At 42.4% G+C, this 25,995-nt stretch overlaps 3 protein-coding genes across 3 annotated transcripts; 2 read left to right on the top strand and 1 right to left on the bottom strand.

Moving 5' to 3' along the window:
* Positions 1-426: 426 nt before the first annotated feature.
* Positions 427-3,523, top strand: LOC108674211 (the record flags this gene model as incomplete). Its single annotated transcript, XM_018162141.2, has 1 exon — positions 427-3,523. A coding segment is annotated over one exon (2,370 nt), but the record flags the coding sequence as incomplete, so codon positions are not given.
* Positions 3,524-7,693: 4,170 nt separating this feature from the next.
* On the bottom strand, positions 7,694-11,582 carry LOC108674213. Its single transcript, XM_018162144.2, has 3 exons — positions 11,472-11,582; positions 9,762-9,979; positions 7,694-8,164 (listed from the first exon to the last, which is right to left on the bottom strand). Coding segments are annotated over exons 1-3 (384 nt in total). The 5' UTR covers positions 11,474-11,582; the 3' UTR covers positions 7,694-8,000.
* A 4,847-nt stretch (positions 11,583-16,429) lies between these two features.
* LOC108674214 lies at positions 16,430-24,200 on the top strand. The gene is made up of 5 exons (XM_018162145.2): positions 16,430-16,492; positions 17,147-17,274; positions 17,776-17,880; positions 18,478-18,676; positions 22,488-24,200. Exons 2-5 carry the CDS (start codon positions 17,149-17,151, stop codon positions 22,826-22,828), a joined length of 771 nt encoding a protein of 256 aa, XP_018017634.1. The 5' UTR covers positions 16,430-16,492; positions 17,147-17,148; the 3' UTR covers positions 22,829-24,200.
* Positions 24,201-25,995: the final 1,795 nt, after the last annotated feature.

The raw sequence follows: 25,995 nt of genomic DNA on the forward strand, positions 1-25,995 counted from the left end.
TGTGCTTGATGGTGACACTTGGTGGGCTTGATGCTGACGCTTGGTGGGCTTGATGGTGACACTTGATGTGCTTGATGGTGACACTTGATGTGCTTGATGCTGACATTTGATGTGCTCGATGCTGACGCTTGATGTGCTTGATGCTGACGCTTGATGTGCTTGATGGTGACACTTGGTGCGCTTAATGCTGATACTTGGTGGGCTTGATGCTGACACTTGGTGGGCTTGATGCTGATACTTGATGAGCTTGATGCTGACACTTGGTGTGCTTGATGCTGACGACGGAGCTACAATATCTGTGTAACCCTCCCCCTCTCTCTCCCCTCAGGTCCCCAGCTACAATATCTGAGTAACCCTCCCCCTCTCACTCCCCTCAGGTCCCCAGCTACAATATCTGAGTAACCCTCCCCCTCTCACTCCCCTCAGGTCCCCAGCTACGACTTCCAATACGTCGTCTTTAACGCCCCTGACGCGCAGCTGTTCGGGGCCTCTGAAAAACGGGACGGGGATTTCACCAGCGGATCTTACTTCGTGGATCTACCTGACGGACGTCGGCAGAAAGTGGCGTACTACGTTACGCCAGAGTCAGGCTACGTCGCGAACGTCACTTACGAAGACCCAAACAACGTTCCTGTTTACGCTGGCGACGGGACTCACGAAGATGGTACTATTAGCGCACAAACAAGTCTTGGGGATGAACATTTCAGAATCAAAGGTGGGCATGAAATAGAAACTGGCAATGTTTTCAGACACAACCTAATCAAAGAAAAAGAAATAAAAAATCCTCACAGTATCTTGACGAACTCAAATTCACGCTACAGCAAAACTTCCGAATTTACAAAGACTTTTCCATTGTTAGCTGAAGATCGTAGATACACGACTAATAAATCTTTTTCTTCGTTGAAAAAGTTTACCAGACCCATCGCAAGACGACCTCTTCTGGTGTCAGGCAAATCTACAGTTGACGAGGTATTACTGCCCCAGCGAAGCAGCGATAAGAAGAGGCATCTATTCCCAATCCAACCTTTAAATGAACAAACTCAAAGTCCATCAAGTGATTCTCAAAGTAACATTTTCGATTACGCTTCCTTCGTCAAGTCCCGTAGACCCGAAGACTTGAATGCCGCGAATGCAAAACAAGTGGAGAGAAAACGGACAAAAATAGTTGATAACTCGCCCTATTTACGAACAACTCCGTCAAATGTTGCTCATATGGCTAAGACTACCGGTAATATTGCATCGAAATCAAAATCTTTCAAGCATACCAGCGTAAGTCAACCTAATTCCGGATATGTATACAGTACCTCAGAGGTGAAACCGACCCCAATCATTCCCCCCTCAACCATAATGCAACCTCCGAAACCACTATTCCCTCCTAAACCGTTGTCAGGTGAGTTAGCTTTTTTAACCGCCTTCAACGCCTCGACAGAGGGAAGTCTGCCATTACCTGTTATAACTTCCGGAACCAAAGTCCAGCCACTGACTCCCAGTGTCGAAAAAACTAGAATTCAAGAGCCATACATGAGAGCTGACGAAAATTACCGTACATTATCATCGAGGTATGTTTCAGAGAATCAGCCGCCAGCAGCTGCCACAAATGAGTTTGCTTTCAATGGCAACGGCCTTGGCATTCAGCCTCGTGTGGCGAAACCGACCCCTGTAAGAGAGCCATTCGTCTGGAACAAAAATGGAAATTTCGGCATCAGGCTTCCCAGTTCAGGTGCTTCTCAACTCAGTAAAACGGCAACCTCATCTTCAGGAAGCTTCGGAATAACCTTTCCATTATCTCAAGTAACGGGAGAGCGAGATGCTCCGGCTGACATTGGAGCTCAGCTTTCTTTATTAACTCGTACTTCGTCGAGAAGAGAAAATACGAAAGAGAAACCTAAACTAAAGGTAGAAGCTCCGTCAATTATAATGTTGCCTCCTGGGGCAACAATCCCGCTTGCGGACAGGGATATCAACAGCCGCGTCAACCCAACGGTTATCGACACTCGATCTGTATTCAACACTCATGAAGATACCGAGACCCCAAAAGGTGGCATATCTCTACAACGCGCTACAGCAAAAGCAGCACCATTGAACGTCCAACCAGCCTTCAACACTCAACTGAAATTCAACGCTGAAACAACCTTCGAAGCTCAACCAAGATCCAACACTCGTGAAGTTGTAGGGGGCCGATCGTTAGGTATCTACTTCCCGCGTGTTACCTCTGTTGGTTCATTCAATACCCAACCAACGTCCAACTCCCAGCCAACGTTCAAGACTCAAGCAACGTTCAACTCTCAGCCAACGTTGAACATTCAGCCAAGTCATCACAGAAACATTGGCGCCTCGTTAGGTGGCGTCCCATTACCTGGTCAATGGACAGAAGATGGACATAGGATAACTGACATCAAACAGCAGTTCAATGGCCACCGAGAACAAAATCATGACTACAGACAGCGACACCACGACCAAAACAACCGGCAACAGACTGATAGCAACAGACAGCCGAACTATAACAGACTGCCTACTGGTGAAGACAACAGACGCGGGCTTGTGGTGCAGAAGCTGGAGCCTGTGTTGCGTTTGCTTCTCCCCACGGACAGCTCTGTGCCAATAGCGCTTCATGGGTTACAGGCAATCGAGCGACGCAATTTTGATTCCAAAAGTTGCCGTGGCGACGGCCAACCCTCAGGTGAGGTGATGACACGAATGGACGATGGCGCCGTCAGTGATCTCGACGAGTCTGTGTTCAGAAGAGACGACCACACACAGGGGACGAGGTTTGGATTTAACGTCCTGGCGTCTTAAATTTATTGACCTAAAATAATTAAAGTACAGTATTGGTTATGTTAAAATGGGCTCTACTGAATTATTCTTTCGTTTTTTTTTTTCGTACTTTAAAGGGCCTGTTTATTCCCTTGGGTTTGCAATATGTCTCCTCGCCCTCTTTTCATCCGTTCTTTCAGCGTCAACTATCCTGCCCGAATTCTGCTCCTTGTCCGGTTTTCATCCAGTTCATCCATCCTAGCATCAACTGCACCCCAACCTGTCCTTTTATCTCCAAACTCCATTTCTGCTCCATCCCTTCGTCTTCCATGTATTGCCTTCCTGTTGTGCAGTTACAAAGTTGTGATTAAGGAAACATGATAACAATTCTAACGCAACGTGACCTCATTTAGAAATTAAAATATTTATAGTGAGCGTTTCTTGAAGCAATGATGACATGGTGTAATCAGGGTCATAGAGTGAGATTAATTAAGTAATGCAGTTGGGCTATCAGAAGCATCATGGGTAAATGTTACGTTGAACGGAAATGCGAACTGAGTTACGACTTCGCAACTATTAATAAGTTATTTGATGTAGAAATAGCAATTTCATAATAATATAACATTTATTGGCTGAAGAGGTTGCAAATCTCTGATTTCGAGCATTAGCTAACCGCTGAATACTGTTACGATGTTGATCAAATAAATTTGTATCTTACCACATGCGCTCCGAGCTGGATAAAAGTTCTCAAAGCATAAGCAAGGTAGTTCAAGGAAAATTAAATATATATTTTGACTGCATTGTGTTTTTTTTGTCTATTTTCCTTGAGTACATTTCATGTATTCGCTGCATCGGCAGTCGCGAGGTCGTGTCGCGGAGGAATATATGGAAAATATAATTATTTGATGTTATTTTATATTACTTATATTGGACATGAACTTTATGAACTCTCGGTTAAAATATTCAGTAGTTTGATGCTAATATGTGTGAGTACAGGAGAGACAACAGACACGAGAGAACAGATACGGGAGAATCGATACGGGAGAACAGGCACGAGAGAAGAGACACGAGAGAACAGGCAACAGAGAACAGGCACGACAGATACGAGAGAACAGGCACGAGAGAACAGATACGAGAGAACAGGTACGAGAGAACAGGCACGAGAGAACACGTTAGAGAGAACAGGCACGAGAGAACAGGTACGAGAGAACAGGCGCGAGAGAACACGAGACTGTCATGTCACCCATGGCATGAGACTGTCACGTCACCCATGGCATGAGACTGTCACGGTACCCATGGCACGAGACTGTCACGGCACCCATAGCATGAGACTGTCACGTCACCCAACCATGGCACGAGACTGTCACGTCACCCATGGCACGAGACTGTCACGGCACCCATAGCATGAGACTGTCACGTCACCCATGGCACGAGACTGTCACAACAAGTGACATATGAGCAGCATTCCATCACCCCTTTCACTCCCTCTTCCCTCTTACACCCCCTCTTCTCTATCTCACCCTCCCCCCCTCATAGCGCGACAACTTGCGGTCGCTTTCGCTTTCCTTCGCCGCACAAAGAACAAAGGAGCATCGGTCGCGTCTTCCGTTTTGTCCAAGATTGAATTGAGAGCGAACACAAGCTTGGACCAAGTCTTGTATCTGTGAGCCTTGACATCAATACCTTGATTGATTCAAGACCTCACCGCCTGCAGGGGCTGCTTTGGTCGAATTATCTGGTTTCATCAATACAATATAACTAATTGTATAGAGGGCAATTAATACACAGCCCTGTAGGCTATCGCAATTATAACATTTCTACAGATCGCGACCATATATAACGAAGGGCGCGTGCTCCATAAATCAGTTGTGTTCGGGGTGATCAGTTGACCAGATCCTCAGTTCAACAGCTAACGCACTACGACTTTTTCCAGGTAAACGACTGAAAAATGAAGGTTCTGAGTACTATTTGGTGCCTGCTGGTGCCGATCATCTATAGATTCTCTGCAGCAGAGACTCAGAATACAGGTAGCCTCTTGCAGAGCGCCCTCGAGGATTCTCCTGAAGACTTCCTTAACCGGTCCAACGCTCCACGGTTCGACCAAACTGGACGTTCGGGCTTCGATTCCCGCTTCTCATCCACACGAGCCCAAAATGGCTTTCAAGACCCCAGGCTGCAGCGACTCGAACCGAGAGTGGTGAACTTTGGTCAAGATTCTTCAGGGTTTGGCTCAAACTTCCCTTTCAATAATCAACAAGCTTTTGGATTCAACCCTTCAAACGGTTTATCAACATTCGACAGACCCATTCCTCAACCCACCCTCATCGATACGAACGGTCAGCCATTCCTTGGCCTCGCCGGCCAGTCCTTTTTGGGTCCCAACGGTCAGATCTTCTTTGGCAACAATGATCAGAGTTTCCTTGGCCCCAACCGACAGTCTTTTCTTGGCCCCAACCAACAGCCTTTCCTCGGGAACAATGGCCTGCCCCTCATTGGCCCCAACAGACAGTCCTTCCTTGGCCCAAACCAACAATCCTTCCTGGGCAACAACGGCCAGTCTTTCTTTGGCAACAGTGGCCAATCCTTTCTGGGCCTCAATGGGCAATCTTTTCTTGGCCCCAACCGGCAGCCCATTCTTGTCCGCGACGGTCAATCGCTAACGGGCGCTAACGGGTTCCCGTTTCAGTCCGATGACTCACGCGTCCTGACGTCCTTTGCCGCCCCGCCGCTGTTCAGAAACCTGGCCCCCACCAGCCACGTGCTGACGTCGTTCCTGGCCCTAGATTCCGACCAGCTGACCAACCCATTCCAGCGCGACCCATTCCAAAACACGGACTTCCAGAACCCGGCCTTCCAGAACCCGGCCTTCCAGAACCCGGCCTTCCAGAACCCGGCCTTCCTAAACCCGGTATTCCAGAACCCGGCCTTTCAAAACCCGGCTTTCCAGAGCACACCTTTCCAGAACCCATTCTTCCAAAACTCAGCCTTTCAGAGCCCGGCCTTCCAAACACCGGCGTTCCAGAACCCGTTGGGACCGAGTTCCGCATTCCTAAGCCCAACTCTGCAAAGCCCAGCGTTTTCAAACCCAACATTCCAAAACAATCTGCTCCAGAGCCTGTCGTTCCAGAACCCTAATCTACAGGGTTCTGTCCTATCCCCTGGCTTCCAACAGGCATTCCTGCCCGCAGGCAATGACCTGACCTCACTGGTTCTGCAGAACCAGCAAAGAGCAACAGTTAACCCTATCCTGTCGCTCCTGAGAGGGACAAACCCTGTTGGCCCCTTTCCCCAGACGTCTTTGGGAGACATCCTCGCTCGGCAGCAGGAGGTAAGAGACCTCTTGAATTTTTAAATTGAAAACTGAAAGTTTGAAATTGAAAGTTCTAAGTGTAGCTTGTTTGATATTGGCACCAATTAATATTTTCATTAATTTGCATACCTACGTGATCAATAATTTGATGGGAGTACATTTCTTTGTTTTCTTTGGTAGTTACGCTCACTCTTGCCCTCACAGAGCCTCATCCCTCCGTTCTCAAGCCCTCTGCAGCAATTTCTGCAACAACAACAACTGCAGCAGCTCCTGCAGCAGCAACAGCTGCAGCTGCTCTTGCAGCAGGAACAGCTCCTGCAGCAGCAGAGTCTGAGTGGTGTTGTCCCAGGCCTGCAGCGTCTGCCGCAATTTAGTGCCCAGCAGAAGGACCGCAGTAACAGCAGCGTGCAGCTCCCCCAGGCGAAGACGGTCCAGGTGGGGGACCCCTCACCTCCCCGACGTGAGTCGTCTGCCACCAGGCGAGCTGTGGCAGGGCAGCAGCTGCATGGCAGGCGTAGGGGCGGCAGCTCTGCCATCGTCAAGCAGCAGGACACCGATTAAGTCTTCAAATTGTTCATGAAATCCCACGAATGTTATATGAAATGATCTTGCCTCGGGACGATCTGATTCAGTTGTATATGAAAGTTCCTCTTATTCGAGAAGCTAACTTTCTTATAGTTTTCTCTTAGCAGAATAATTTTTTTCTTATCGTTCATTAAGGCTTTCTTGATATCTCGACTCTCCTACAACGCTTAAAAATAGCAAAAGAAATAAATTTATCTCAATATGCACTCGATTGGATGATTATTCGGTATGATTCTGCTCTGAATAATCTAGCAAAAAATTATTTGAAATGAAAATAATGAAAATCTAGAAATAATGTTTTTTTTTACATTATCTGTAGGAAAAACGGCTACAATTTGGTCAAAATCTCAGGCTTTTTAAAAAGGATAAAACTTCTTCAGCTTTCTATTCTAAGCTAAATCAATTATTAGTATGATAATAATAACTTTCTTTACAAATTTTAAATTTTTTCATTTAACTAACAACAAACAACAAACAACAAACACTACGGGGCGGGGCGAAAGTGTGGATTTTCCCTCCATTTACGACTCCAAGAATCCAAACAGCGCGTCATAAACGTGAACGACTTGATACCACGACGCCTGCCTGGGCGATGTGAAATACGAGGAGCGAGTCATAGATAAACAGGATCGTTTATATGAAGACTTCCAATAAATTTCAGTTATGATTGATACAAATATTTATATAATTAAAAAATGAGTAGTTGACATGTGTATTTGGGTCAAGTCTCTGAAGATTGACTCACAATCATATATAGGCGAGAAATTTTTTAGCTCAGTTATCCTTTAGAAAATCTGTGTTATGAATAAGAAGAAAACGCAAAGAAAATTTATGCATTCTAAAAGAAAATGTTTTTGATCAGAGCCTTTAACATAAGCCCTGCAGCAGGTGCAGAGTGCAGGCCCGTTTCGTAGCGCAAAAAGCACAAAATACACTAATTTCAATGAAGATAACTTTACATTTTAACCTCATTTTATTAGATAAATTCATAATATATGGACACATGATACACTGCCAGTTCAATGCGGTTAATAAGAACGTAAGTTACTATTATGCAGATTTATTTCATACAAAGTGTACTGGTCTCGCTGTCTGAGCTCCTTATCATTAATGTTGCGTATTGTTACATTAGACATAAAAATGTCGTCATAGAAGCTCTCAGTCATGGTACAAAGAAACTAATGTTATTTAATGAAACTGAATTTGTAATGCTGAATAAGGCATGGATAAATGTAGCATATTACATTAGAGATCACAATCTTGTTGTATGGCAAGATAATGCGAATCTCTGTCGGATGAATAAAGTATGTTCTTGATGTAGGGCAGGATCCAGCGCCTTTCCTTAAGATGACTAATACAATATGTGCCTGATGTAGGGCAATATCCTGCTATACTCTACAGGATGATAGCGCTGCATGGCGAAGATGGTGTGTCTAGTGACGATGTCGAGGTGCCCCTGCTGGCGCGCAGAGCAGCGGTAGCAGCGGCCACGGGGGCCCAGTCGCTTCACTTGTCCTGCAATGTCACGTCAAATTTCAACACAGGAGTCAAATTTCAACACAGGAGTCAAATTTCAACACAGGAGTAAAATTTCAACACAGGAGTCAAATTTCAACACCGGAGTAAAATTTCAACACAGGAGTCAAACTTCAACTCAGGAGTCAAACTTTAACTCAAGAGTCAAACTTTAACACAGGAGTCAAACTCAGCAGTCAATCTTTAACTCAGGAGTTAAACTTCAACACAGGAGTCAAAATTTAACACAGGAGTCAAACTTTAACTCAGGAGTCAATCTTCAACTCAAGAGTCAAACTTTAACACAGGAGTCAAATTTTAACACAGGAGTCAAACTTTAACTCAGGAGTCAAACTTTAACTCAGGAGTCAAACTTCAAATCAAGAGTCAAACTTTAACTCAGGAGTCAAACTTTAACCCAGGAGTCAAACTTAAACTCAGGAGTCAAACTTTAGCTCAGGAGTCAAACTTCAACTCAAGAGTCAAACTTTAACTCAGGAGTCAAACTTTAACTCAAGAGTCAAACTTTAACTCAAGAGTCAAACTTTAACTCAAGAGTCAAACTTTAACTCAGGAGTCAAACATCAACTCAGGAGTCAAACTTAAACTTAGGTGTCAAACTTCAACACAGGAATCAAACTTCAACTCAGGAGTCAAACTTCAACTCAGGAGTCAAATTTCAACACAGGAGTCAAACTTCAACTCATGAGTCAAACTTTAACTCAGGAGTCACACTTTAACTCACTAGTCAAACTACTCAGGATTCAAACTTTATCATAGGAGTCAAACATCAACACGGGAGTCAAACTTTAACTCAGCGGTCAAACTTTAACTCAGGATTCAAACTTTAACTCAGGATTCAAACTTTAACACAGGAGCCAAATTTCAACACAGGAGTCAAACTTTAACACAGGAGTCAAACTTCAACACATGAGTCAAACTTGAACTCAGCAGAGTTCATCAGACTTGACTTAAAACTTATCAAAGTGGCAGCGAAGACGCAACTCAAGCGACGTTGAATAGATTTGTCAAAAAACGGCAGAGGTGCTAGATTGGGGCTGTGAGTTGTGGGTTTAACCCAGAGCTAGCTGTGAAAATTCTGTGATATCTATATTGGACAACAGGCCATACTTAGCCCAATCGTCAACGCTGTCACGACTGCACTAATTGATATGATTTACTATTAAAAATTCATAATACTATATTTTTTGTACCATTTTTTATTATTCATTTATTCACAGTTTTACATGTGAAAAAATTAGTGTGATGTGCATTCGTCACACTCAAAAAAGAGATTAACGAGTGGGACGTGCCTTTGTCCCACTCGTCAAAGGGACATATGAGTGGGATGTGGCTTCGTCCCGCTCGTCAAAAGGACAAATGAGTGGGATTTGCCTTCGACCCACTCGTCAAAGGGACAAAGGAGGGCGGCGCCATGCCTTTGTCCCACTCGTCAAAAGGACAAACGAGAGCGTCATGCCTTCGTCCCACTCGTCAAAGGGATAAACGAGGACGCCATGCCTTTGTCCCACTCGTCAAAGGGACAAATGACAAATGAGTGGGATGTGCCTTGGTCCCACTCGCCCCAGCTACTCACGCACGAAGGAGAGCGCCCCCCGGGAGCGGCAGAGCGTCTCATACAAGAAGCACTCGACGAGCTGCAGGACCGCCGCCTTGTTGGCCAGGACGGCGTCCACCTCCTGCGTGGTGACGGTCGTCAGGTCCACGTCATCCGAGAAGCTGCGGATCTGACAGCTCACACCCGCCAGCACCACCAGCAGCACCAGCGCCTGGGGCGTCATGAAGAAGGTTCGCCTGTAACATTAACGTGACACTACAATAACAACACAACGTGACACTACAATAACAACACAACGTGACACTACAATAACAACACAACGTGACACTACAATAACAACACAACGTGACACTACAATAACAACACAACGTGACACTACAATAACAACACAACGTGACACTACAATAACAACACAACGTGACACTACAATAACAACACAACGTGACACTACAATAACAACACAACGTGACACTACAATAACAACACAACGTGACACTACAATAACAACACAACGTGACACTACAATAACAACACAACGTGACACTACAATAACAACACAACGTGACACTACAATAACAACACAACGTGACACTACAATAACAACACAACGTGACACTACAATAACAACACAACGTGACACTACAATAACAACACAACGTGACACTACAATAACAACACAACGTGACACTACAATAACAACACAACGTGACACTACAATAACAACACAACGTGACACTACAATAACAACACAACGTGACACTACAATAACAACACAACGTGACACTACAATAACAACACAACGTGACACTACAATAACAACACAACGTGACACTACAATAACAACACAACGTGACACTACAATNATATTGTGGTGAATCTGTCTCTTATACACATCTAGATGTGTATAAGAGACAGCGTATACACTGTATGTAAAGGTGTCCATTTATTTGACAATTTATTTTCCACTGATCGGTATACTCAGCCTTCGTCAATCTGCTTCCATGTTGTAGGTATTTCTCACCAAAAACTTGTTAACAACAATCATGCTCACATTTGCTGTCAAAATCTCGAATGCTAACAGTAATGACGAAAGCGTTGTTGAATGTTATGAGAAACACGGCATAAATTACTCAGCTGTAACCGCACGAGGGCTCTTGTGGTTACTGACAAGTGGAAAAAACTTAATGAGAACCGAGTAAAAAAATATGCCCAGATTTCAGCCGGAGCTGATTGTCTTTGGCTGACCACTGGTCATCCAACGGCCACCTGAAAACTGTCCGTTGTCTGAAAATCCGCGCATCGACAGACATAACCGCAAGGCCGAGAGCCAGGAACTTGCCGATGTGATGGCTGAACGTGGATTTTACGCCCAGCCGCGAAAACCTGCTCTCAAATTTACCGTGCTGCGAACATGGGCCTTGAAGCCACAGGAGCCGCAGGTCTACAGCCATAGTTTAAATCTGCCTCAATTCATAAACACAGTTGTCTATCATGAGCCGTAGCCGCAGTCACTCCACACTGCGCTTCATAATTTATAGGACGATACACCACGACCAACTTTAAATAATTATTATCCGTAATACTACTTTTGATGCCTTAAATAATACCATCCAAAATTAGAATGGACCAATTAAATTTAATTCAAGATTAATACGTAATCTTCAGTCAAGGCATCTCAACGTTAATCTCAAGCACAGGTCACAATACACAAGTTATTCAAACACTTACATATCGGAGTTGTGAGTCTGTATCGGGAACGAGCGGCCTGCCGTCAAACACCGACTGAGCCTGGCAATGAAATAAGAATCTCATGTTATCGCGCGCCTTTTATAGTCAGCAGTGCGTCGGTCAGAGACGAGGTCGCTTCTCAATGGCGGGAATTTGGGAGGAATGGACTCACCTCCATGGTGAGCGTGCTGGAGGCTTCCAAGTCCAAAATCACACTTTAGTTTATACTCATTTATGCTAGAGCAGGGGTTTCCAAACTTTTCAATGTGCGGGCCACATTATATATTTCCCATATTTGTGCAGGCCGAAGGAATAGAAAAAACAATAATTTTATTCACACAATTATGACATATCATTTTGGAAAAAATCGGGGTAAACTAAATTGATGCCTGTATTTAGTTTTATCAAACCAAATTAGAGCGACGAATGATGCTGTCGTTTTGACTTCAAAATTTCATTAAAATCCGGTTCCAGATTAGATGAGCCAATTGTAAGCATCAAGTGACCATCAGACAAAGTTGCTCGATAGTTAGATTTCGCATACTTCATTTAGGATAATTTTTGTTCCCACAAGTATGTTGAACCATAAATGGACACAAAACTACAAGCAAACTTTATTAAATTTGGAAACTGATCTGACTGGAGGCATTAATAAAACTCAATAAGGATTCCTTCTCTATACTTATAAATCAGTCTTTCATCTGCCTGGAGGTCAGTAATTTCCATTTGAAAGTGAGTTGAAAGATTTTCAGCATTGCAGTCACATACCTACAAGTAATAGTATCTGTACGTCACACTATCGAGCTAGAGGAAAACTGACTCGGGCTGAGCGCCACCAGTCAGCAGGCCCCAGCTTTGAATAATTCTGCGATGCCATTAACATGAAAAAAACCTGTAAGTGGTAACTGGTAACAACTTAACAAGTAACAACCAACATGTTGACACTAGTAACAGGCTGAGGTTGACAACATTACACCGAAATCTTTCGTACAGTTTTATTCTGTAATTCATTTTATGTATGAATCATGCTGGTTTTTAAATAATATTTATACTATTAAGTAAAATCTAAAGGCTTTATCTGGAAATGTAGCGGTAGCGCTGTAGCGGCAAAACCTCGTATCGCTACTTAAATATGTAGCGGGCGCTACCGCTACCGCTATAACTGCTTAAATGTAGCGCCGCTACCGCTACTGAAAATGTAGCGGCCGCTAGTAGCGGTCGCTACATGTAGCGCTCTACTGTCCACCTACCTACAAGCAATAGTATCTGTACCTACAAGTATCTCTGCCTACAAGTAATAGTATCTGTACGTCACGCTATCGAGATAGAGGAAAACTGACTCGGGCTGAGCGCCACCAGTCAGCAGGCCCCAGCTTTGAATAATTCTGCGATGCCATTCGTACAATAATTATTTATTCATTTCACGATTTCATCCGGCGGGCCGGATGGAATAATGTGGCGCGGGTCATAGTTTGGAAACCCCTGTGCTAGAGGATATAACAGCGAGTGAAGTTAATTGCTTAAAGCTATAGCGCCGTAAGATCACAGCCACTTCATACTCACTCATAAGAAAGCAGTCCTACATCTGGACTCACCTCACATTGACCCATCAAAAACAAACCGGGACGTCGGAGCAGCAAATCGGAGAGTTGTGGTAAGTGTGGAGGTAGGGCCATCGTGGGATTGCACGTAGGATAGTATAGTAGTGTCGGCGCTGAAGAATGGGCTAGAGATACAAAAAACTGGCATTTATACAAGATCTTATAGAAACTGGCGTTAAATTGAAGAGTTACTCGACTACTTTCAGGCCCGTGGGGTGATACTGATTGGCAATTCGAGCTGAACATATACTACTGAAAATCTTCATCATAGTCCGTTCTTGAAGACGTTTATAATCGGAGCGTCCACGATGTCATCCGGGAGGCTGTTCCACATGTCGGTGACTCGGAGCGAGAAGAAATGTTGGAGTGGCAACTCTGTAACTCGGAGCGGTGACTCGCATGGATGAGTTGAACGACAGTTTTTGTAGTTTATAGTCGTGGACTCGTGGCCCCTGGTGTTGGTTCTAGTTTCGAATTCTAGTAATACTTCTGGGACCTTGTATAGACCATGAGTATACTTATACAAGTATATTGCGGGAGTAAAACATTTCAATATTTATAAAATATATGAAATATTTCAATGAGGTTCTCAAGCAGACATCGATAACAGAGGCTTGGAAGCTTCACAGTCGCAGATCTTTCTTCTTAAGTGTTACGCTTTAAGCCTGGAATTATCTTCATGGCACGTCCACATACAAGGAGACGAGACTGACTTGAGCATAAGCTGTGCAGTGTGCACTGGAAATTCGTGGCCCACGGTTGCGCCCTAACATGGGTTAGACTTCTTTAAATAATGCATGAACTGGATTAAAAATTATTTAATTTTTTTTGCATGTCAAAAAATATATAGCAACTAGTTCCTTGAATTTAATGTGATTACGTTAAGATAACATTGTTGGCTTTCGAAAATTTGTATATCATTCATAAGCGTTCTAATCAAGTAATCGTTAGTATTTAAGTCTACCTATAACAAAGAATGTTTGTTGTTCCTTCAACCACCGGTCTCTATACGTGACACAGGATGCACCCGGCCCAAACCACTTCGATAAGAAAGGAACCGCAAGCTGGCGAGGCTTACACACTGGAAGGCGAGCTAACCCCAACGCCCGTCAGGTTTTTGCTGCGCTGTCTCCGTCATCGTAGGCCTACAGAGTCTCGGTAGACATTCCGGGACATCAGATTATTTCGTAAAAAAACTGTGTAAAGTAGACTACTTAAATGCTGTTAGATGGGAGAAACTTGCATGGCGAATGACTACTTAGAAGAAACTAATATTGTAAAGATGACTACCTAATTTAACAATACAGCAGCTGGAAACACGGGCGTATGCGGCATTCGACCTACCCTACGCAACTGCACACTGCATAATGGATAAACATTTTTGGTAATTATAATTTGGAAGTTTGAGTGATGTAAACTGTTAGATTCTTAACTTGATTTTATTCGGATGACCCCTTTTCTTGTACTAGAGATTTTGTCAACGTATGCTGGAGACTTGAATTTACTAGTTTATAATTTAAACGCGCCAGTGTATCATTGGAACCCTTGCATTGGTACGATTTTCATACGAAAACTTAAAACCGCGAATACTCGGATTCAAGCCTTTTTGAAATTAAAGCAATTGTCGATTAATAATAAAATTGAAACAATGAAATAAATCCGTAAATTGTTAGAATTTTTATAAACGAATCATCTTATTAAGAAATTAGATGCACAGGTTTTCCTACATTTTACTTAATATTTCATAACTTGGCACTCCAGTAGTTTCAGTGCTTTTAGAGCTAGATGCTTTTGAAGATATAACCGTTGAACATCCGGAACTTGCAAATCGCTGCCATTGTTGCTTCTAGCACTATTAGCCAGTACTCAATCGACAATTCTACGGACCCGACCGCCTGCGAACTCGCCTGCGGACTCGCGCAAGTGGGACGCTCATAATTCCTTCAATACTTAGCGGATCTGTATGAATTTTGGAATGTGAGTATTAATTATCGATACGCTGCCACAGGAATTATTACAGATTTTTAAGGTTCCAAAAATGGCGGGAAACCTCTAGTCGCGCCACTCTGATGGTAATCTATATAATCCACGCATACGTTGGAGGAAATTCAAACTTCAGAGGTGGAACTTAATGCAGTAAATTTGCAGTAAGTCAGAAAATACCAGAAAAATACCAGATTTAGGCAAATATACCAGATCTAAAATGTTCATACCAGACACCTTCTGAAAATACCAGATTTGTGAAATCTGGTATAGAAATATACCATCTGGCAACGCTGCGCGCAAGTTGGACGCTCATAATTCCTTCAATACTTAGCGGATCTGTATGAATTTTGGAATGTGAGTATTAATTATCGATACGATGCCGCAGGAATTATTACAGATTTTTATATGAATTTTTTAAATTAAAACCAATAAACGTATTTTTTAAGCAACTGGACACTCATAATTCCTTCAATACTTAACGGATCTGCTCGAATTTTGGAATGTGAGTATTAGTTATCGATACGCTGCCGCAGAAATTATTACAGATTTTTTCTTTAATTATTTTTAATTAAAACCAATAAACGTATTTTTTAAGCAACTGGACACTCATAATTCCTTCAATACTTAACGGATCTGCTCGAATTTTGGAATGTGAGTATTAATTATCGATACGCTGCCGCAGAAATTATTACAGATTTTTACATGACTTGCTATTAGGTTAGATTTGGTTAGGTTAAGAAATAATTCATGCAAAAATCTGTAATAATTCCTGCGGCAGCGTATCGTTAATTAATACTCACATTCCAAAATTCATACAGATCCGATAGGTATTGAAGGAATTATGAGTGTCCCAGTTGCGCGAGTCCGCAGGCGAGTTCGCAGGCGGGTCCGTAGAATTGTCGATTGAGTTTAGCCAGTACTAAGTGTAATTGTAAAGTTATCTTCTGAGATATAAGCGTTGAAACTCTGAGAAAAAAAAATGGCACAGTCATCGCTGCTCTAAGCACTACTAATGCGTGCAAAGCACTAATTTAGAGTACAGAGTGGGATTAACATTGAATTAAAGAGTGATTCATCTTACTTCATCACTCCACACTCAATGGTTTCAATTTTTTTGAGATATCCGCGTTGAACTTCTGAATTTTGACGCGATTGAAATATTTCAGGAAATATGATCATTGAACATTTAGAAGCAAATACTTTGTAGATTTCATTCAAACTCTACATATCAAGTGCCTAAAGTTATTATAATATAAAAAGTTGCGGGTTTTATCGCACCAGTGAAAGATTGTTGATATTCTATTACACTGTTGCACATCCAGCTCTCGAAATTACGGAATCTCTTGATTCTCCGCTGCATTCGATGGATCTTTTATTCGCCACCTTCTCTGCGCTGCAGCGACTTCAGCACCTTAACACCTCCAACTCTCAAGTGTGAGTGTGACCCTTGTGGCAAAGCAGTGACGTTTTAATCTCTCTTTTTGAGTCCTATCATCCTATGAGTATCGAGAAGCTTAGTAAAGTTGCGCGGAACGCGGATGGGGTTCTTGGACAACCTGTTAATGTATAGATGAAGTTGCAAAGCATTGTGCATCGGATAGTGGCAAACAGAGACGAGAGAGTTTTTTAGACTCTTCCTCAAATTCATTTTTTAGTCTTTCAAGTAGAATAGTTAAGTAAACTTAAATAGAGTATCATTGATGCCTGCATTATAATACATAAGATATTGGTTTAAATCTGAAGTAGATAAGGACGAGGTCATGACTGGACTCATAACTTCATAAGGTGATATTGTGATAAGGAGATTGCTACAATGCTTGTACTCTAGTCAGTGCCATCAGAATGATCAGACCCTAATCTAATTTGATTGCACTGTGTAAGTAGGTTGTGTTGCTTTCTCTAAAGTAAAAAAAAAACTACTGACAACAAACTTTGATCAGTGCCCTCAAAATCATATTATCATACATTATGTATAATGGGAAAATGGTGTCAAATGTCAATAATGAAGATTCAGTTTAACTTTTTGTCTATGGATCTATTATTTTATTCCTAATGGTCATTATGGTAATTTAAAATTTTTCTATCCAGCCATGATGAGCCTTGACTCATCTGCCCTACAAGAAGGAAACATTATTTACATCAAAGAAGAGCCTGCAGATGAAGGGGACAACAATATAACAGTGAAGGAGGAACCAATTTCCGCTGATAAAAATGAGGTGAAATTGCCAATCTGCTGATCAATAAAAGTTATTTCATGTAATATAACTCATGCAATGTACCTATATATTTATGCCACATTTGTTTTAAGAATATTTTCTAGTGTACTTTGCTCCATACAATATTGTGGTGAATTATGCAAATGAGTGTTCAAGAGATTATCATCAGAGGAGTTTTCATACCTACTGTAACCAAAACTATACTTACATGAAAAAAAAATACTATAATTTATTTTTTATGCATTCAAAAGAATCAACTGAATAACTTGTAAAATTTCTATTTTTATATCAGACAGTTTGTGTCTGATGAAACTTGCATTTATAAACTATGCCTTTCATACAGTTTGTATCTTTAAGACAATTTGCATCTAGGAACTATGCCTTTCAGAGAGTTTGTATCTTTAATAAAATTTACATCTGTAAACTATGCCTCATGCTAGTCAATCTTACATGTCCAAATCAACTTCACGCCATCTGCTCATTCCTGTTTGTGGTGACCAGCCAACTCCCTCCCCCTTGCTGTGTGTGCCGTGCAAGAAGGAAGCTCCTCTTGATGAGGCCCACCAAGGCGGCTCACAGGACATGGTTGCTCAGCCTGATCAACAGGTTGGTGATACTTGCTGCTGTTAATACATAATATATGACTTCTACAAGTTCTATGGTCCGCAAATGATTGCACTCCATTAGACCTCATATTCCTCATTTCACCATGAAACCACTGAATCCAATATAAATATTTAGACATCTCATGAAGTATTTGTTCCATTGTGCTTAAAAGTTCATTGTTCACATGCAAAAGTGTATTCAAAGTTGCATGCCAAGCCAATGTACCCAGCATGAGTTTAAATTTAAATAGTATTTGGATCTGGCAGTTCTTCATAATATAAAGATCTATTGTTGAACTAGAGGAAATTTGAGGTTCAAACATAATATAATTTTTATCCAATTGTCTTATTATAGAAATAGATTAAAGTTTTATTTCACGAATTGCAAAATAGATTAAAGTTTTATTTCACGAATTGCATCTGTGCCAATGTATATTTTTGTTTCTGAAATATATCCTATTTTATATGAATACATTAACAATCTTCCTTTTCATTTTTATTTAATGGTCTGAGTATGAAAGCTTGTATATTTGAAATTTTAATGGCTAGCATATGGTAATCCTTGTATAGCTACTATGTATCTACTTCCAACCTTCAGATCGGTGTGCAGTGCAAGCTGCAGGCCAACGCTGGCCAGAAGAAACATATGTTGTTTCCTCGCGTAAACAAGGACCAAGGAAAGGCCGATAATGATGGAAATATTCCTACAAATTCAAGAAAGCATTCAAAGACGCATCGAATTCCCAAGTGTGGTTCTCGAATTCGCTTGCAATGTGAATTATGTGACTATAGCACTGGTGAGAAACGACTGCTTAAAAGACACTTGATTGCTAAACATGAAATTGGAACTGGCTTACCATGTGAGTTATGTGACCATAAAGCTGCTAATACGAGGCTCCTCAAAACCCATTTAATATCTAAACATGGTGTTGGAACTGGGTTCCCGTGCCAGTTTTGTGAGTATATTGCAGCTCGTAGACCAATCCTTAAACTGCATTTGATTTCTAAACATGGCATAGGAAGCGGGTTTCAATGCGAGCTTTGTGACTATAAAGCTGCCCAAAAATCCGTACTTAAAGCCCACATGATTTTAAAACACAGTGTGGGAGCTGGGTTCTCTTGTCATCTTTGTTCCTACACCGCTGCTGAGAAATACATTCTCAAACGGCACCTTTTTTCTAGTCATGGTATTGGAACTGGGTTTCAGTGCGAGTTCTGTGACTATGCCGCTGCAGAGACACATGTTCTCAGACAACACTTGTTTTCCATTCATGGTAAAGGATCTGGGTTCAAATGCAAGTCATGTGACTATGTTGCTTCTAGGAAACAGATTCTCAAACATCACATGTTTTCTCTTCACGGTATAGGGGCTGGGTTCCAATGTGAGTTGTGTGATTATGTCACCGCGACGAGACGGATTCTCAGAGAGCACTCGTTTTCCAAGCACGGTATAGGAACTGGCTTTCAATGCGACTTGTGTCATTATCAGGCTGCAAATTATCAAAATTTAAAAAAACACAAGAAGGTTAAACATGGCTTGGATAAGTAGTTTCATTTGACACCATCTCTTTCCTTATTAACTCAACGGCATAGCATGCCTAATTCGTCACATAAAAGATGGCTTATACTGAGCGTGTGGACATAGCATAAGGGTGCGGCCAGAAAGAAACCGAGAAAGCGCACGCGAGCGCAAGCGCGCTGAAGCGACTATATTATACAGTATTCAAACAATCCCATAGGGATGACCAGATAGGACGCGCGCTCGCGCTAGCACCCGCGGCGCTTGCTGACACGCGAAGCTTGTAGATTTGTTGAGTTATATATACAAGCGCGTGTAGTTGCCTCTGAGACGTCATCGAGGGTGGATGTTGAAGCTTTGATTTGCTCCATCCAAGCCGTGCCGGCTATCTGAGACGCCTCGCACCCCAAGCACGGTAATCGTCAGTACATCAATGACAGCTGGTCGCAGATATGTGATGCATTGAGTATTCCTGGTAGGGTCAATAAAACATCACTTTATTTCATTTATGTATGTACTAGTAAATAGTAACTTCTATTTATAATCTAGATGTATGCCTGCCATGGAACATTCCCAACGGGAGAAGTAAAGTAAATAGTCAGAGTGTTACGAACATTGATGTTGTTGTTGTTTGTTGCGACCATCACGCTCATCGGTGGGAGGCTCTGGTGGTGGCCAGAGGGAAGGCACCGGATGAGGGGGAGATGGGCGAAGGCAGGGAGGGTGGCCAGGAATGCCGCTGCCTCCACGAGGTTGTTCCACAGTAAGGAGACGCTGAGGGACGATGGGAAGGCGGGGCAGGCGAAGAGGTGCTGGACGGACTGGAGGGGATCTCTGCACTCCGGGCAGGCGGAGCTAGGTGGGCGTCCGATTCTAGCGGAATAGGACGCCAGGGAGAAGCAGTATCCCGAGCGGAGCTGGGATAGCGCTGAGCGGTAGGGGCGAGGGAGTGAGGCCTCCACTGAAGCAATTGGCGGTGGCGGGGCTGCGAGGACGGCGTTTATGGTGTCAGTCGGCGCAACGCGGGAGGCGATCTCCATGCGGAGGGACCGCTTGGCCTCTCCATAGGCACCGGCGGGCATGACACCGTTTGCCAGAAATGGTGTGACAAGGTGGCTGAACCTCGCCTGTATGGGGCGGTCCAAGAGAGAAGCAGAAACGATGCGGAATGAGGTATGGGAGGGCTGGAGGGCACTGGCGAGGGACTGGGCACAAGCCAGGTCTCGGTGCGCGGACAAGGGAAGGACGCCGGTCTCATGGTGAAGATTAGCGATCGGGGCCATTTTGAGGCAGCCGGTCGCTAATCTCAGGGCAGTGTTTTGTATAGTTTGAAGGCTAGCAATTGCTGTGCGTGAGGCGACAGGGTACCAGATAGGGGTCGCGTAGTGTAGGATTGGGCGCGTGATGGTACGGTAGGTGGCAACAATGTCCTCTTTGGAGAAGCCTCAGTTTGTGCCGGCAAGGGCTTTTAGGATGCGAAGAGATCCAGTCGTTTTCGTGGCTGTGGCTCTAACATGAAGGGAGAACGTGAAGTGCGTATCCCAGGTGACCCCCAGGATTTTGGGGGTTTTGTGCAGGGGGATGATGCCGTTGCAGATGGTGGCAGCAGGGTGGGATCGAGATTGGTGGGTGTCTGGGGTGAAGAGCGTGACCGAGGACTTGCCAGGAGCCACGCCCAGTTTCTTGGCAGCCGACCAATCTGAGACGACCTTACACGAAGATGGTAAGGTCGTCCGCATATGAGGCAATGTTGGGGGTCGGCACTGGGATATCGGAGATGAAGTGATTAAAGAGGGCCGGCGAGATGACCGAGCCTTGGGGCACTTCCGAGTGTATTGCTCTGAAAGACGATTGCATTCTTAGGTATAAGCAGGATGCCTGCCTGCCTCTGAGGTAGCAGAACAGCCAGTGGACCAGGTTTGTGGTGTAGGTCCGAGGCCGCGATCATGCTCAGAAGGAGATGTTGGTCGACGCTGTCGACAGCCTTCGAGAGATCGACTGCACCGGCGACTGCGGGCTGGAGGACGCCGAGAGTTAAAACCCGTCGCGATCTCGTGCGCGAGCGGGAGGAGGGCGGTAAACATTGATAGCGTATCTAGGGCTATTTCTTTCAGCGGTTGGTGTTCTGGTATTGACTATTTCACAGTGATCCTCGACACCTGTTTCTGCTTCAGTGTCGATGCCTTCTCGAGCTAGGATCATATTGTGTAAAACACAAATGGCTTTTACAATTACCGTTGCATGTTCAACACTTGTTTCGATAGACTTCGTTAGTAATCTATATTTTGCGGTCATAATGCCAAACGCGCACTCAACGCGTCGCCGGGCTCTAGATAGACGATAGTTAAAAATTTTCTTTGACTGATCTTAATTTTGTCTAGGGTAACGACGCATTAAAAATGGTAGTAGTGGGTAAGCCTCATCCCCAACAATGACAAATGAGGTTTTGTCTTCAGATCCAGGAAGCTGTTGGGCAGCAGGGCAATCTAATGCATTTACATCGAGACATTTAACCAGATCGCTGTTTCTGAACACTCCTCCATCACTCTGCCTGCCATGCGCACCAATGTCGACAGTGATGAACTTGCATTCATGATCTGCTACACCATGCAAAACGAGAGAGAAAAACTTTCTAATTGTAATACAATGATCCTGACTTGTGAGAAGCTTCAATGCAGATGTGCTTGCCGTCGACTGCACCGAAACAGTTCGGAAAATTCCACGTGAGATTGAATTGCCTTGAGATTGAATTCCATGCACAACTTTCTATCAGGAAATGGCATGTAAATTGGCTGAACATTCTTCCAAATCGCTTCACACGTCTCTGTAACAATTGTAGATCTTCCCATTCTGAACTGAAATGCCAAAGACCGGAACGAAACCCCGGTTGACAGATATCTGAAAGAAAAAAAAATCTGCATTAATATCTTTGTTGCAATCGAATACCTTAACATAACAGACCATTGTCGAGTAATATATCTATTTCCTATTGACAGTAAAATATGTTTACCAGTGGCCCTTTAAATAATGTTAATTCAATAGGAGTTGAAGTGTTTGTGCCTAATTCAAATGCAATGTATTTTCCCCAGAATCTGTCGCCCGAAAGACGTCTAAAAGCATCAGAGACCATCCCGGTAGTGAAGAAACCTCGGTTGATGCAGAACAGTTACCGGTAACAAAGTCACTTAAACCAATCAGAAATAAAATGAAAGTAGAGTCCGATTTCCATCAAAATTTTTTAGATCTAGAAAAAGAAAAGCTTGAATTGCTCCGTAAAGACCAGAGTAATGAAACTGACGATTGTCGTCAGTTTTTGTTGAGTTTAGTACCTTCCATGAAAAACATGACACTTAGGAACCAGTGCATGTTTCGAATGAAAGTACTAAAATTGGTTTTCCAGTTTTTGCATGGCGAGGATCAACATCTGTAATATGTTAACAAAGTAAAATTAGAATTGTAATTCTCATCGGATACCATGTTTTTGCACAATATTTTATTTTTATTTTTCTGGCACACTTTATTACAAGCAGTTATAATTGCAGTACCTATGTATGATATGCTTTGTAGTCATGTATTAAAGAATGATATGGAAATTTCAATTAAGTATAGCAGTTAAATGAAATCCTTATGATTATTCCTTACCTTATCGTGACAACAAGACGTTCCTCTGGTGAAATAGCGCTCCTGCAGCTGGTAGACTGTTTGTAGATGTCTTCCTTGATGAGGCAGAGTAGGAGGTCGAAAGTTTCTATCGTCATTTCTCGTCTGTTCCTTGAATTTCTGTGCGTCCTTTTTCAACTCACGAAACAAGTGATGGTATTCGCCATGTGCACGGCGTGATGCGTTGATAGGATGAATGCCTATCTTTGGATTCGCACGTTGTAATTGTAAAAACTTGAGGTAAAAACAATAATATAAGGATTTTTCATGGTTTTAAAACCATAATATAAGTTGTTTTCATGGTTGGAAACTAAATTCGAATTCGATTATTAAATTCGAATACTAAATTCGAATATTTAAAACCATAATAAACCCATATATTACCATAATAAACCCTGACAGTCGCAGTTGTGCGTGTTTATTAATGTGTGTGCTTTGTAATTATTTTGGATTATGTAAACTTTTTTTAAGGCAATATGAAAGATTTTGATAGCTTTTTTTGTACCATCAGGAGTTCTAACATTTAATAATTTACTGTTTAATATAAGTTCATTTATGTGATATAGTTACATCAACATGATGTTCGATTATGTTAATCTTTTTTTAACGGTATTTTCTACGCTATAATGTACAAATTTTTCATACGTGTTATGTATTAAATATAAAAGAAATGGACTATACTTTGCGTGTAAAAATTTATTAATAGCGTTGCAATGATGGCTATTTGTAGAAGACACTTCATGCTGCCATAAATGATTTATATTTATGGATCTTTCGTAATGGGTGGTAATACCTTCATGATGTGGCATTTATGCCATTAACTTATGCTTGCTGCTGCACTGAGCTAGTGGAATTAGTCTCATTTATCATTAGTCTGATTAAATCGCAACTTCACCAAAAACTTGAAAGCAAAGAACACGGAAATTTGTCATATCTTCATTAATGTGTTTCGGAGACCAGCCCCTTCATCAGTTCAAATAATTCTAGAGAATGTTCGTTCAGTCAGCAGTGAACATTAAAATTTACCCGAAATCGTGTAAGATTTGCACAAGTTTTCATCCCAGCCGTGTATATTTTAATTGTCTTCGCTGATTGTACGTGTAATTTCTAGAATTCTTCTAACTGATGACGGTGCTCCCCTCAGGGGGGACTTCTGACGCGTGTCTGTGCTCGTCAGAAGTCCTATGGGATTTCGCGTTCCTAGGGGGGATTGTTCCTGAGCGCCCCACCGCTGAGCTCGCGGTGTCTGACTGCAGGTCTCAGTTGTGGGGTTAAGTAGGAGTTACACTGAGCTGGTGGAGTTACACTGAGCTGGTGGAGTTACACTGAGCTGGTGGAGTTAGTCACTATTATCATTAGTCTGATTAAATCGCGACTTCACCAAGAACTTAAAAGCAAAGAACACGTCTAAGAAATTCATCATATCTTCATTTAATGCGTTTCGGAGACCTGCCCCATCATCAGTTCAAATGATTCTAGAGAATGTTCGTTCAGTCAGCAGTGAACATTAAAATTTACCCGAAATCGTTTAAGGTTGGCATAAGTTTACATCCAAGTCGTGTATATTTTAATTGTCTTCACTGATTGTGCGTGTAATTTCTAGAATTCTTATAACTGATGATGGTGCTGGTCTCAGAAACGTTTTTAATTAAGATACGGCAAATTTACTTAGAATAGAAGTGTCGGCATTAAAGAAATAGGCCCATGGCCTTTTGCCGATTCTTGAACTTTTCGTGACTTGATTCACAAGGGATCCGGCCTTTGGTACCCGATCTTTCCATAGCTGACGATCGATTGAGATAGCTGCTAGACTTATTGCCTGGTCCGTAATTTGCTAGGCGTAATTTGGCGTTCTCTTCGCTTTCAAATTCTCGAATATGTCTGTATTTATTAGTTTGTACTTTAAGATCAGACTATAGTTCAAATAAAAATAACCACATAAGGCGTTCTATTATTATACTATGTCAATTGATTTTAATATAACTGCCACCAACCCGCACTGCTGTACTACGTTCAGCTGTTGTTTATTGGACTGCTGCACCGGCACTTAGCGTTTGGAAACGCTGTGTGTTCACCGAACTTGAAAAAGTCGTAAATATGATTTCAGAGTGTCCAAGGCGAGCAAAGAGAATACTGCTGGGATTATAGTGCAAATTTTATGAAGGAAGACTACTTATTATGACACTCCCAAGTCGTTATCAACATCTCCATAGCGACCTCGTTGAACTAAACAAGCAAACAAAAATTTGGTTTAAGCAGAATGGCTATCAGAATACAATGTAACACCAACGAACACCTAGGGTCTTTTTCATAAATTGAGAGAGCTGCGTGTAACTTATCAATGCGATAGATTTCTTCTCGCTTCGCGTCGCTGACAGTTTAAACAGATTCCCTGGTACTGTGAAAAACACTCCTAAGGTACGGTGAAAAATAAGTAATAAAGAAAGAGCAAAATAATGATTTCTGTATATCATTTATCATCTTGTTTCATTTCAGCATTTCACGCCATATTGCACTATATGCGCTTGGGAAAATGCTTACGCCTATACCTGATGAAAATCAAACAAAACAAAATAAACGAGAGATTTACGGTAAATTTTTTTCTAAGCCCTTAATGTGTGATTTAAGGGATAGTAGAGTATTGACATTTTTCATCAGTGCTCAAATCGAAAACATTCTTTTACTCAAATCTTAAAATTATATCATTTACGGAAGACGATTCTCCTCGACACTTTCACGATGGATTGTTCGCCATACGCTTTGCGGAATTTTCACTCTTCCCTTTACCACGTTTTACTGAATCTAGTGTGCCAAGTGTAGAAACAAGAAGTAGTATGGCGGAGTCATCATCTGGAAGACCAGAAGATCTTTTCAGCGAAACCATGATTGACCAATCTGACTTTGATGGCTTCCCTTCCGACTCGCCAGTGATTGGCC

The sequence above is a fragment of the Hyalella azteca genome, unplaced genomic scaffold (genome assembly GCF_000764305.2).
Source record: "Hyalella azteca isolate HAZT.00-mixed unplaced genomic scaffold, Hazt_2.0.2 contig4141, whole genome shotgun sequence".
NCBI lineage: Eukaryota > Metazoa > Arthropoda > Malacostraca > Amphipoda > Hyalellidae > Hyalella > Hyalella azteca.

Coding starts and splice junctions, on each gene's coding strand:
- LOC108674213 (XM_018162144.2), bottom strand. Junction 8,165..9,761: donor GGGGGCGCTCTCCTTCGTGC/GTGAGTAGCTGG, acceptor GTGACATTGCAG/GACAAGTGAAGCGACTGGGC.
- LOC108674214 (XM_018162145.2), top strand. CDS start 17,149: ATGATGAGCCTTGACTCATCTGCCCTACAAGAAGGAAACATTATTTAC. Junction 17,275..17,775: donor TTTCCGCTGATAAAAATGAG/GTGAAATTGCCA, acceptor TGTGGTGACCAG/CCAACTCCCTCCCCCTTGCT. Junction 18,677..22,487: donor ATTATGTGACTATAGCACTG/GTGAGAAACGAC, acceptor TATTTTCCCCAG/AATCTGTCGCCCGAAAGACG.